This window comes from Polypterus senegalus, chromosome 9 (genome assembly GCF_016835505.1).
Source record: "Polypterus senegalus isolate Bchr_013 chromosome 9, ASM1683550v1, whole genome shotgun sequence".
In the NCBI taxonomy this organism is placed as follows: domain Eukaryota; kingdom Metazoa; phylum Chordata; class Cladistia; order Polypteriformes; family Polypteridae; genus Polypterus; species Polypterus senegalus.
Window position 1 is genome coordinate 158,028,469 of NC_053162.1, and position 13,110 is coordinate 158,041,578.

At 36.7% G+C, this 13,110-nt stretch overlaps 1 protein-coding gene across 2 annotated transcripts in view; it reads left to right on the forward strand.

Annotated features, from left to right (window-relative positions):
* Window positions 1–12,477, forward strand: part of cry5 (cryptochrome circadian regulator 5) — a 19,765-nt gene extending 7,288 nt beyond the window's left edge. For both annotated transcript variants that reach the window (XM_039764074.1, XM_039764075.1), the window contains exons 5-11: window positions 1,160–1,314; window positions 1,909–2,049; window positions 6,458–6,625; window positions 6,702–6,842; window positions 7,056–7,207; window positions 10,242–10,465; window positions 12,197–12,477. In XM_039764074.1, coding sequence (XP_039620008.1) covers window positions 1,160–1,314; window positions 1,909–2,049; window positions 6,458–6,625; window positions 6,702–6,842; window positions 7,056–7,207; window positions 10,242–10,465; window positions 12,197–12,264 — 1,049 coding nt within the window. In that variant the 3' untranslated portion in view covers window positions 12,265–12,477. The remainder of the gene's footprint in view (window positions 1–1,159; window positions 1,315–1,908; window positions 2,050–6,457; window positions 6,626–6,701; window positions 6,843–7,055; window positions 7,208–10,241; window positions 10,466–12,196) is intronic.
* Window positions 12,478–13,110: the final 633 nt, after the last annotated feature.

Genomic DNA, 13,110 nt, shown 5'->3' on the forward strand with positions numbered 1-13,110 from the left:
TGGAATCAATAAAATGACAACGGTGCTCAAATTTGTGCACCTGCCTGATTTTGTTTGAACAATTATTGCACACTTTCTGTAAATCCAATAAACTTCATTTCACTTCTCAAATATCACTGTGTGTGTCTCCTATATGATATATTTAACTGACATTTTTTATCGTAACAACCAACGATTTATACAGGAAAATAATGACTATTAACAAGGTTGCCCAAACTTTTGCATCCCACTGTATATGAATCATATTATGAATGATATGTACCATGCTTTGTCTATGAAAGGCCAGCTAATACAAGATGAGCAGTATAACTGCCTCGCAGCATTCATCCCTTGTGTTTTTCTGTGCTAAGGCATCTTTTATTGGGTTATTCCTCCTGTCAATATGTGTTATTGTATTACCTGCACTGTATACTATACTTTTCTTATCCCTTATAAAAAGTTGTTGTAATAACTTTTTCTTTGTAAGTTTCCCTGGACCAATTTATTTATGTCCTTCAAAGATGTATATTCTAAGAGTTTTAATAATTATTTTAACAAGCCCATTAGCTAAGAGGAGAAGCATGACAAAAAATGCATCATTCAGTGGACCATAGCATTTTGTTTTTGTCATTTGAATCTAAATGGATTCACGCATGACAAAAAAGAATCTGAACATGTAAGGTTAGAAATAATTCATATTTGTTTATAAGACAAGCTATGGGTACATTATTCCATGCCAACTACCATTTTTACCAGTGTATTGTGGGGAGCACCAGCCTGTTTTAGCAGCATTTGGTGTATTGGAGAGGCAGTTCCATCCATTATATTGGGCATATTTGGGCTCTGCAATTAACCTTCTATACATACCTTTGGAATATGGGAACAGGCAAGTGCATCTAGAGGAAACCTCTCCAGACAAACTCCACATAAGCAGTAATCAGCTGAGGATCAGATCTCAAGGGCTGTGAAGCAGCAGTTATAGCCATTCTACAACTATGATACTCTTGTTTCTAAATTAGTTTTATTGAATCCCAAGGATTATAATAATAGATATCTTACAGTGATAGGCTGAAATATTGATAAAACTGGTAATATGTTTCTCATTCTAATTGAATCAATGGTATTAGTAAAAATTATATAAGTTTGGGATGAATTTAATGAAGTATTTCTTCACCTACAGGCATTCATACACCTTACACGGATTATCATGATACAGAATTTGGAATACCTACTCTGGAAGAACTAGGATTAGACCCTGCAGCTGCTGGACCCCATTTGTACCCAGGGGGAGAAACTGAGGCTATTCGTAGATTGGATGAATATATGCAGAAATCTGTAAGTATAGTATTTTGCTGAAAATGGAGAAAATAAAAACTATGGTCTCTGCAGTAATTTAAAACACAATGAATACTTCAAGGTGTGTAATGTCATGATCAGAAAAAATATTTTGAAATTTTTGTAGGAATCTAACAAGAACACATTGCTGTCATCTATTAGAATAGACAACTAAAATTGTCTTATTCAAGAAACAGTGAAAATATTCTGCAGTTTCTCGTGTTTTTCAGTGTCCTTTCAACTATGAGTACTGATTTAAATTATAGGGCGAGTTGCTCTATTGCTTGCCGTTTTGTATTTTGTATCTGTAATTAATTTAGACCACTTTGTAGAGACCTGTTTTTGCATTGACAACAAAGAGTCTTTTTTTTTTTTTTACTGATCAATGTAAGAAAAGCCAATACTGTTATTCCGCGTTGTTAAATGCAATTCACTTCCCATGTGGGTGGGTACTTTTTGCAGTATAATACATACAGAATTAATAATGTTAGTTATTCTTAGACTCAGAATATTTTGTTTATGTTAATCTCCATTAAGATATATAAGTTAAAAAGGTTTTCTGTCATTTACATTTTAACATAAAACTCTCCAAAGGTCTGGGTGTGCAACTTCAAAAAGCCAGAAACTGAACCAAATTCTCTGACTCCTAGTACTACTGTGCTAAGTCCCTATGTCAAGTTTGGCTGCCTTTCAGTACGGACCTTCTGGTGGAAAATTGCAGAGGTTTATCATGGGGTAAGATATACTGTACTTTTACCCTTTTTTTAATCAAAAAAGTATGATGCTATTTGATCTTAAAGTTTGTTTGGTTGGCAAAAAGCTAAGCTGCCTCGCCATCTCATTCAGATAACTTTTTCTTCTGTTATTAAAGTTTCTTATTTAATTTATATGACTTGGTATTTTGTTACAGATTCCCACAACTCTTTATGCCCTAGCTTCCAGGATTAAAGCAGTTCCTCGTAATTTCTAATAGTGTTCTCAAGCACATGTTTACCTGTAAAAATTCTATCGTCCCGGGTTTACCAGTGCTTTTAGTATTTTGAAGACATACTAGGCTGCTCTTATCTGCAGTGCCTCTATAGCTGCTGCTGTATGTCTTTACAGTAATTGAGACACGGAACATTCTTTGATTCACAGCAGTTTATTTGACTTTTTCATTCTTTTTCTGTTCATTGTCTAGACAATGAGAATGTTGTGTCAATGTAAATGCCTGTAGAACTGTGTCACCCATCATATAATTTTAATTCTTCCTCAGTTTACCTGTGTGAGGCAGTTATCTTTAAGCAACATTTTTAAATTGTTTCACCCAAATTTAAAAACGTATCGGGTCTTTTTTGAATTAATTTTTGTGCCTCCTCGCTGTTTGTTTTTTTACTCTTTCTTAATGGTAAACTCGGACGACAATACAATCGCATCAAACCATTCTAAGAAAGAGCACTTGTCTGGACCCAGTATAGAAATATTTCAAATAGAAATTCTGGTCGGTAACAGAATGGCCATTTATTGAAGCCTATACGTTAAATCTTGCTTTATTAAAGCAGCATACTGCAGCTCTTCTCAAAGTATTTGGTTTTCAGGTCATATTTTATCACCATTAACATGGGTCCTCTTACTATTTCAGATAGTTTACCTGAGAAAGCTTCAGTAAAGTGCTGGTTTTAATTTTAAACTTGTTGTGGAATTATATTTGTTTTATGCTTTTTGTTGGTCTGAATCATTTTATAAAGTGTAATTTACTATATTTTATATTAAAGTAGATTTCCTCAACTTTGCTGCTATTTGTCTGATACAGAGAATATCTTCCACTTTATTGACAACTTATATATGACAAAGCATCTCTGTCATTTTTCAATTTGGTTAAAATACATTTGATTGGTTGACAACTGAATGAAAAGTGCTTTAAAATTTCAATTAAGAGCATTTTCTTACCCGAAAAACACAAATGTATTTGTTTATTTACTGCTATTTTGTTTTAGGTCTGTGCTGCATAATTAACATTTATGTCAAAGTGTCGCACACTGGCCGAGTTTGTTCATGGGCAGTGTACTATGTAAAACTGACTTGAATACATTTTGTATTAGTAGCGTGCCTCTGCAAACAGATTCAACAAAGAACATTTGCCTTGTTTGTAGTAGTTGTACATTGATGTCAGATAGGGTGGCGCTCCTAGTTTGTAGTTAAATGCATGGGCTCATTTAACGGGCGTTATTGTTCTAGTGTTCATAGAGCAGAAATTAATGCCACCATCTTGTGCAAATATAGCAGTCCAATTCATTTTTCACTACTGACTTTTATATGAGTAATTCCTTTTCCTTACCATGTAAAGCTGATAATATTTGGTCTATAAGCAATGATCTTTGTTATATCCACTTTAAATAACTACAAGGAAGGGATTTATATTTCAAATAAGAGAAATATTACTTATTTAGTAAATATAAAATCTCAGTGTATGCCTCATTTAACTATTTACTGAATTTCTTAGAAAATTAAAATGAAAAGGGTATTTCTGGTTTGATGTTATAAATCTAAAAACAATAAACATGAATGAAAACTGTAAGATTGACACACCGTACTGTAAGTCCAGTAATGAACATCTCATTAATAAACTGATTGGAGTCAAACCAGCAACACTGTGGTGTCCGGAATATTGTTTGCTTAAAGTCAACTGACTGGAATATGGATTCCTGAAAGAAAGGTTGTTAATATGAATTACAGTATTTATAAAGGACATGCATTTGAAAAATACATGAGCAGTTCATCACTCTTAAATCTTGCTACAGTCAGGGGATGAAAAGTTAGAAATCTTATAATTTGGATATAATCTGTGAATTGTGCTCTCATGAATCTTGTTAAACATTTGCTTTTTTTTTTAAATGGAGATATTGTATGTATCTAAATTTCCATTTGGAATTAATAAAGTTTATTTAATCAAATAAATGTTAAATATTACCTTCAGTCGATTTTCACCAGTATTTAAAATAACACCAAAGTGCTGTTTTTTAAAACCTACGATTGTTGTCATGTTTTGTAATCCATGGAGGAAGAACTGTACTTTGAGCACATTCCAAGAGTGAACCGTTTTCTTGTGCATTCATTTCAGTTACAGTATGTAAGAGCTGATGAAGGCTGTTTTCACCATCAGTATAATTCAGATTCTGAAAAATACAGGTTTTTATCTACGCCACTTAAAAAGGAGGTGTATGACATTATATTTTCACGGTTTCATGAATGTTTTGGTACTTATTTGAAAAGATGTTACATTGTGGAAACCAGTAAATCTTTTTCAAAAATCATTTATAAATAATTAGCTGTGTTACCTGGGAAATCTCCTAAGACAATCTGCCTCAGTTATAGTGCCAACGGGTTATTGGATGCATCAGACATCCTGTGCAAGTAAATGGGTACTTTTCTGTATACAATATTTGTTGCGTTTTTGTTTTTTTTTTTTCACCCAGGGCTTATTAACATTAGTTCACTGGAGATCCTTACTCTTGAACATGCTACATACAATTTGTACATGAGTAAAATATTCCTACTGTAGATCAATTCATTCTTGCTTTTCCTAGTCACTTGGCTTTTCTTGCTGGTACTTGTAAACCACAATTTTAGAGGAAATTGAAAAGGTAATTTATAGAAATATTGGGAATTTTAAGTATACCTGTAAATATAACTTCATTCTGTAACAGACGCTGTGAAAAGGTAACTTCAGTCATATTTGAATTAAACATTTTCATCTGTAATCTCATACTGGGGGTTTTAAATCAAAAGCGATATACACTTTAAACTATCACAAACACGTTGAAAATTTACAGACTGAATATGTACTTGGCCCATGTAATGAACTGAATGTTTTAAGTATAGTACAGTAAAGAACATGTGAAAAGAAATAATATCATGAACTATGTAGAATGGGCGGCACGGTGGTGTAGTGGGTAGCGCTGCTGCCTCGCAGTAAGGAGACCCGGGTTAGCTTCCCAGGTCCTCCCTGCGTGGAGTTTGCATGTTCTCCCCGCGTCTGCGTGGGTTTCCTCCCACAGTCCAAAGACATGCAGGTTAGGTGCATTGGTGATTCTAAATTATCCTTAGTGTGTGTGTGTGTGCGTGTGGGCACCCTGCGTTGCATTGGTGCCCTGCTTAGGGTTTATTTCCTGCCTTGCGCCCTGTGTTGGCTGGGATTGGCTCCAGCAGACTCCCGTGACCCTGTAGTTAGGATATAGCGGGTTGGATAATGGATGGATGGACTATGCAGAATGTCCACCTCCTTTATATTCTGTCCCTGGCAGACCACTTTACTGAGCTGTTCAAATGTTTAAACTGACCAAAGCATGCTTCGCTCCCAGCATACTGGTACTGGTACATGTTTAGTTACCCACAATATTCTATGTAGTTAACAACCAAAACCATGCAGCCCACCCAGTTTCTGGTCTTTTAAAATGTATTTGTATAACAGCACTCGTAAATTCAAGCTGGATTGGTTTTATGTCTGTTTATGGCATCATATGGAGTAAGAAGAAGCCAGCAGAATAGGGAGTGCTATGTGTACCTGAGGAGGCCATTGTTAACCTGATCTTCTTCATCCGTTGCACATTTCATTTTCCAATGAGCTCGCTACCTTGTCTGTTTTTCCCTGTGTAGGGCAGCTGCCTTTCCTTGCCCTCCGCTAGCCTCATTTCTCTGCAGAATTATAGCCACAGCATGCATTGCGACACCGTTCTGTGTGCTGCATTCATTTGAATAAACTGTATGCCTCATTTTTCTACGTCATCACAATTGAGGCAAAAAAAATGTGTTGCCTAAGAACTTCCTACTCACTACAACTTTATTAAAGACAAATCTAGAGAAATAAAAAAAAAAATGTGTCAACTAATTTACTTTTTTCTATAAATCACCAAATTTCAATCAAGTCCATCAATGCATTTTTAAGATTTTGGAGTTTTTTTTTTGTTTTTTATGTTATAGTATTTATATAATATACTTTGTATAAGTAATTTAACCTTAAGCAGTATCTCCTTATGATAACCAGTTTCCTTTTATAAAATACTTTTTCAGTGATGTAGGTGCAGCATTGACCTGCTGCTTTGTAGCAATTTTACTGAGAACAGGCCCTCCTTACAAATTGTATTGTTCAATTTATTGGTTTCAGAAAAAACACTCTTCACCCCCAGTCTCTCTACATGGACAGCTACTGTGGAGAGAATTCTTTTACACTGCAGGAGTAGGAATTCCAAATTTTGATCACATGGAAGGGAATTCTGTCTGTCTGCAGGTTGATTGGGATTCAAATGAGGAATACCTGGCTGCCTGGAGAGAGGTAATTCATGTAAGAAATAGGAAGCACCCATGTAAATGAACTGTGAGCTCGTATTTATGCCTTTTACTTTCGGTAGGGTCGTACTGGATATCCTTTTATCGATGCTATCATGACACAGTTACGCACAGAGGGATGGATACATCATCTTGCCCGGCATGCAGTGGCCTGCTTTTTGACTCGAGGAGATCTTTGGATCAGCTGGGAAGAGGGTCAGAAGGTCAGATACACAAATACTGTACCAGGCTTATACATAGTTTTGTTCTGAGCCAGAGTCGGCTACCTATTCACAATTAAGATGGCTTGAAAAGAAGTCCACTGTTTTAGATAAAATTGAACACTGCATAGGGAGAGAAAAAAAGGTCAGTGGTTTCGATATCCTGAAAGTATTCAAATATCTCTACTACAACTTGTTAACAATTGTTTTGTACAGGTATTTGAGGAATTTCTCTTAGATGCTGATTGGTCTTTAAATGCTGGAAATTGGCAGTGGTTGTCTGCCAGTGCATTCTTCTACCAGTTTTACAGAATCTACTCTCCAGTTGCCTTTGGAAAGAAAACTGACAAGAATGGTGATTATATCAGGTATTGAACCTCCATATAATTACTGAATGAATTTTTAAAACACAATTGGCATTTTTTTCATAATTTTAGGGCACTGTTAAGGAAATGGTTTATATGAGTATAACATGGCTTGTTCTACTTCATGGTATACACCCAGCTGCTGTCCTGAAAACCGCTGAAGGAGATTAGGCAAAACATTAGAATGTGGCAAATCGGGAACTAATGGATACAATGCAATGGTAATACTGTATTGCTAATATATTTCCACTGGCAATGTTGTTTGCAGCAGTGGAGCAGTTGTCAAGAAAGATCTCAAGAAAAGGTTTTAAATCTGATATAGCTGGGTGGAATGTGATAATGAAAATGAAAGAATATGGTTGCAAAAAATGATACATTTGTATCAGATATTAGTATTTAAGTTGTATTAAAATTTGATGATTAGCGAAGATGGAAAGGCAGCAATTATGGTGAGATACACATTGATTAGTCTGTGAACAAAAATATTATACAAATGCTATTTTAAGTGCCAGGAGTATTTTAAGTAGGTTACAAAATGTACAGATGGGGAGATCATAAGAAAGAAATACAAGCAAACTGAAAAATGTAATAAAATCTGTACAGGAACACATACCAATGTTGTGAATTAGTAGCAGTAATTAGTATTAGTATTATAACAGGGGGAACTCTTGATAGGATATGGAGACCGGTATCGAAGACGTGTTATGTGATAAACATAAAGATGGTTGGGTGTGCAGGAAGTGTTTTTGCTATACACCTAACCAAGCACAAAGCCAAATTTGCAAAGACTGCAAAGTGTAAGCAAAGGAGTGAGGGCAGCAAGAAGCGGTTACCTGTATTAGCACAGCATAGGATTTTAGTGTAGTGTAAAAGGAAATTCTAGACATAAAAAGTCAGGAAAAACAGTAAAAAAAAAAAATGAAAGTTAAAAAAGACAAACTGTGGAATTGTCTGATATAGCAATGGAAGGATACAACACTAACTGCTAGGAAAAAGTAATGAATTAAGTAATAAGGGCATGAACAGTATACAATAGTCTGTGTTGAGAATAATATAGAGAATAAACAGAGAGCAAGAGGAAATGTAGTATGAAAAGGGCCACCACAAGTAAAAAACAGAGCATCTAAAACAGTAACGAAATCACATCGCATGCTTTTAATGTAAAGATCTGTAACGGAAATAGAGGCAGGTGGGTGAAAGTAAAGATGTTGTATGATGGTGCAGATATAAATGAATATGGGCGTAGGCTGGAGAAAAGAGCAATATGTAATAGGTAATGCAGATCAGAGAAAACTGAAATGAAAGTGAAAGATAACTAATTGTGAAATACTGGTTTTAAGCATTGGAGCTTCTGCAATGGAAGAATATTTGTTTAGTTATAAAGTTTCACTCTTCATTCACATCTCCATCTTCTTGTTCTAAAATTCAAAACTGAACTAAGCTCAGAATTATGTGGAAAGGATTCAAAAGATTTACCAAACTTCTTTGGCATTTCAGTAAATTTTAGAAATAAATTATCTGTGCACACCAGTGTCTGTAAATAAAAGGATGTTGCATCCACTATAGAAGATACACAATAGGTGCCTGGCCCAGGTTGTAGCTTGATAGCACACGCAGTTCGTTAAAGGTGACGTCAGAGCGGAACAGTTCTGTGTTCTGTTTCATGTACTGTACATTGTCTTTGATGTCTATATATTTTTTTTTAACCCTATTTCACTTGGCAATTTCTGCAACATTGCATGGCAATATGCTTTGTTTAGGTATTATTGTAAGGAAGCGCTGCTGCCTCACAGTTACGAGACCTGGGTTCGCTTCCCAGGTCCTCCCTGCGTGGAGTTTGCATGTTCTCCCCGTGTCTGTGTGGGTTTCCTCCCACATGCAGGTTAGGTGGATTGGCGATTCTAAATTGTCCCCAGTGTGTGCTTGGTGTGTGTGTGCGCACACCCTGCAGTGGGCTGGTGTCCTGCCCGGGGTTTGTTTCCTGCCTTGTGCCCTGTGTTGGCTGGGATTGGCTTCAGCAGACACCCCCCGTGACCCGGATTATTGTAAGGGCAACTTACAATTGTTTACATGTCCCCAAAATCAATAACATGGAATATCCTGGAAAAACAAACTAAACTAACAGTGGTGTACATACAATTTGCTAATCAAAAATCTGGCCAAGAGGAAACATGTTATAGCTGTTGATTCCAAAAACAAATGTGAAGAATAACTTTGAAACACTTTTTTTGTTATAATTTCCAATAAATTGCACTGTTCAGGGAAGAAAAATTACAATGTGTTTGAAGAATATTTTGGCGGCAGATTAACAGCACCTTGCAAAATACATAAGAACACAAGAAATTTGACAAATGCAGTCCATCAAGCTGAGTTGTTTGGCTAATAAGTAGCTAAGCTGCCCCAATAATTCCTACAAATACATCTTTATTGTTGTTAAGGTTTCTGCAACAACTTTATGATTCAGGAGCACTAAAACAGAACTCTGCTTGCTCATCTCTGTACCTTTTTAAAATACATTTTGATCTGAGATAAGAGGTTTAAAAATGAGACATGAATCTAATGCCCTGGTGAAACAATGGAGAAAGTAGCAAACCACTAATGTTTCAAAACATACCACTTTGTGAAAGTAGTAGCACAGATTGGGTATGTGTACGGGCACTTCAGGAACGGGCTTATTCACCTTTTACAGATGATAAAAGTTGTGGTTGTAGCGTTAGATTGGCCGCTGAAGTCTACAGAAACACGCTGTCTACACAGTGCACTTGTTGCCCCCCAAGATAAGTTCTGTCCTCTGTGACCCTGGATTGGATTAATGAGGTGTCAGAATGTGTTATTATTATATAAATCAGTTACCCTAAATCATAACATATATTGTTTTAAAAAAAAATCAAGCTAAGGTTTAAAAATGTTACACTAAATTAGACTGTTATGCAGTTGGATTTATAGATTTACATCTCTTTGTGTAAGAATTACTGTCCTCTTTTTGTATAAATTGTATTTTTTAACCTTGCATATTTATTCTTGACTTTTTGAAAAGGAAGTACATCCCAATTCTGAGGAAATTCCCCGCGGATTATATTTACGAGCCATGGAAGGCACCCAAGAGCATTCAAGAGCGAGCAGGCTGCATTATTGGGAAGGATTACCCAAAACCCATTGTGGATCACGATACTGTAAGCAAAAAAAATATCCAGAAAATGAAAGCAGCGTATAGTCGCAGGTCTGCAACCAGCAGCAAATCTGGAGAGAATTGTTTAAAGGGTATGTAAAACAGGGTATTTTCTAGATTGGACATGTATGTGCCTGGACCTATTGTGTTACATCAATTAAAATAAGTCTTAATGAATGTTTTCAGAGCCTTGAGTGATTTAAAGATTTCTGAATTTTCTATTATGAAGAAAGATTAAATAGTTAAAATCTGGATAAAATGTCAGCATAATGTACTGTTTTGTGTTTTGATGTACAGTACATTTGTATTGTGCATGAGTTCAATGAGCAAGAAAGGAAGGGGCAGCTTATTTGCCAGTCTTTTGCAGTTTTGTCAGTATAATAAATATTATGAACATTTTCCTGTACAGTACTAAAGTATTCAAATTAGTCTTGCGTGGTATACCAGTGCTGGAAAAGTACCCATCTATCAATTATCCAACCCGGTATATCCTAACTACAGGGTCACAGGGGTCTGCTGGAGCCAATCCCAGCTAACACAGGGCACAAGGCAGGAAACAAACCCCGGGGCTGGAAAAGTACCAAAAAAAAAACGGAAATGTTAAAACTGCACAGTACTGGAATTTTGGTACCAGAAGTAAATCTCAGCTTTCCTTTCAATCCACTGCCCCTCTTCCCTGAACCAAACGCTCGCTATTGCGGTTGTGAAAAAACTTTCTTAGATGTCACAAAATAAAGCTACATGCTTTAACACAATCGGGAATTTACAGGGCATAAAACTGTCCAACCTCCCATTCCTCTCCCCCAGGACCTGGACTTCATGGCTATCGATAGGGAAGTGATGCGACATAAACGCATGGCACACCAGGGAGGCTGGAGTTATCTGTCATTTGCTTTGGAACAGTTTTAGTAACAGCACTAAAGTCCGATCTACCACCAAGTCAGACCTTTTAAAGGTTGTCAGAAATCTCTGCATTACAAGCTTGCAAACTGAATGGTAGAAAAGAGTGGAACAAGTTCTTAGTAGAAAGAGAAAATGTGCTAGTAGGAGCAGCCGATTATCATACTTGTGCTCAAGGAAGAAGGCTAAAGAGAGAGGCTGGGAGCAGGCACTGATACAGCGTGTTGTCACACTCAATAAATGACGAACCACCTCAGGATCCCAGATTAGGACCCGAGTACAGCAATGCAATGGGTGATACTTCATTCAGCACCACACTAGTTTGAATGGAACAGTGCAAGGTTTTTTTTTTACAGTGGCTGGAGTGCCAATCCTACCACCAACCCCCCTCCAAGTTCTTTCTACAGGTTGGTTAACGTCATACCCAGAATGCAGCAATTACAGGTTAAGGGCCTGTACTCAAGGGCCCAACAGAGTGGAATCACTTCTGGCATTTACAGCAACTGGCAACCTTCCAATTACCGGCGTAGATCTATAGCCTCGGAGCCACCACTCCATCCGGGCGCTAAAGATGACTGAAACATTTTTTGGGTCAAAATGAGACCACAAAGGGCTAGAAAAGTGTTTTTAAGACCACCAGAGTGGGAAGGAAATAGAGAAAGTGCATTAAATGGTGGGAGATGGGACAGCAGTGACCTTATCGCTGTTTGATGTGGTCAGATAGCCTAAACTGCAGACTTGGCCCTCTTAAGGAACCCAATCGGAACGTAAGGACACAAAGGACTGCTGTAGGTAGCTCTATTCTGATATAGCTATTTTAAAAAGTGAGGCTGCCCATTAAGCCTAACGTGTAAAAGCTGAGCTGTTTTTTTGAAACTCTTAACATTTCATATTCTAACACTTTTTTTTCTTTTTCTTAACAGGACCAAAGAAGCGTGCTTTGTCGATGGCAAATTTGTTCACAAAGAAAACCTCACAGAAGACCTCCTAGAAACGTGTATTTCACACTGTGTGCTTAGAATGGGCTGATACAGCTGAAGAGGCTCTGGCGCTATTTCACTTTGACGATTCTTTTTCTTTCTTTTAAGAGGACACAAAAACACAATCTGAGTTGTAGAAGGCTAATGAATATAAAACGGGTGTAAACTGTAGCACTTGAGTTGAGCAATGTTTGAATAAACACAACAAAACATGCAGTTAAAAAGACTCAATTTTATTATTACAAAACCATGACACTGATTTATGTAGAAGATCTTTATGCCCAAGTCTAGGATTCAGATGTGCACTTTAATGGCTTGTGATAATTTTTCTTTTGTTGAAGGATTTCTGCATCCAAAAATAGTATATTATGTTTCTTACCCCAAGTAGTCTGTAGCGATGGCATTATGAATTATCAATCTCTTCTTTTTATGCAAAATGGAGACACAAAAGTTTCTAATACAATATACTGCAAGTCAAGGGTGAGCAGTATTGGACAATGGCAAACAGTATCAAAAAATCCATAAAGAAAAAAGCACAAATGCCAACCTCCCGCCTGTCACATTTATATTCAAGGGCTCAAATGGAGTACCTCTGTATTATTTAGATACACTTAAAGAAGTTCAAGAAAAGAAAATGACTATATATGTAAAAAATTAAGAGCTGCTGTTGTTGGTAACAGACTTGTAGGTGGCAGTAAGATGGTCAGGCCTGTCCTGATGTGCTACAGGTTTACATTTAAAGGCATTAACACGTGAATACAGCAGGACCAGCTTGCTGTGTCCACAGAACAAACATACCGTTAGAAGTCTGTTCCACCCACAGTTACCTGGGTGAAGTTACCAGCAATCAGAATGAG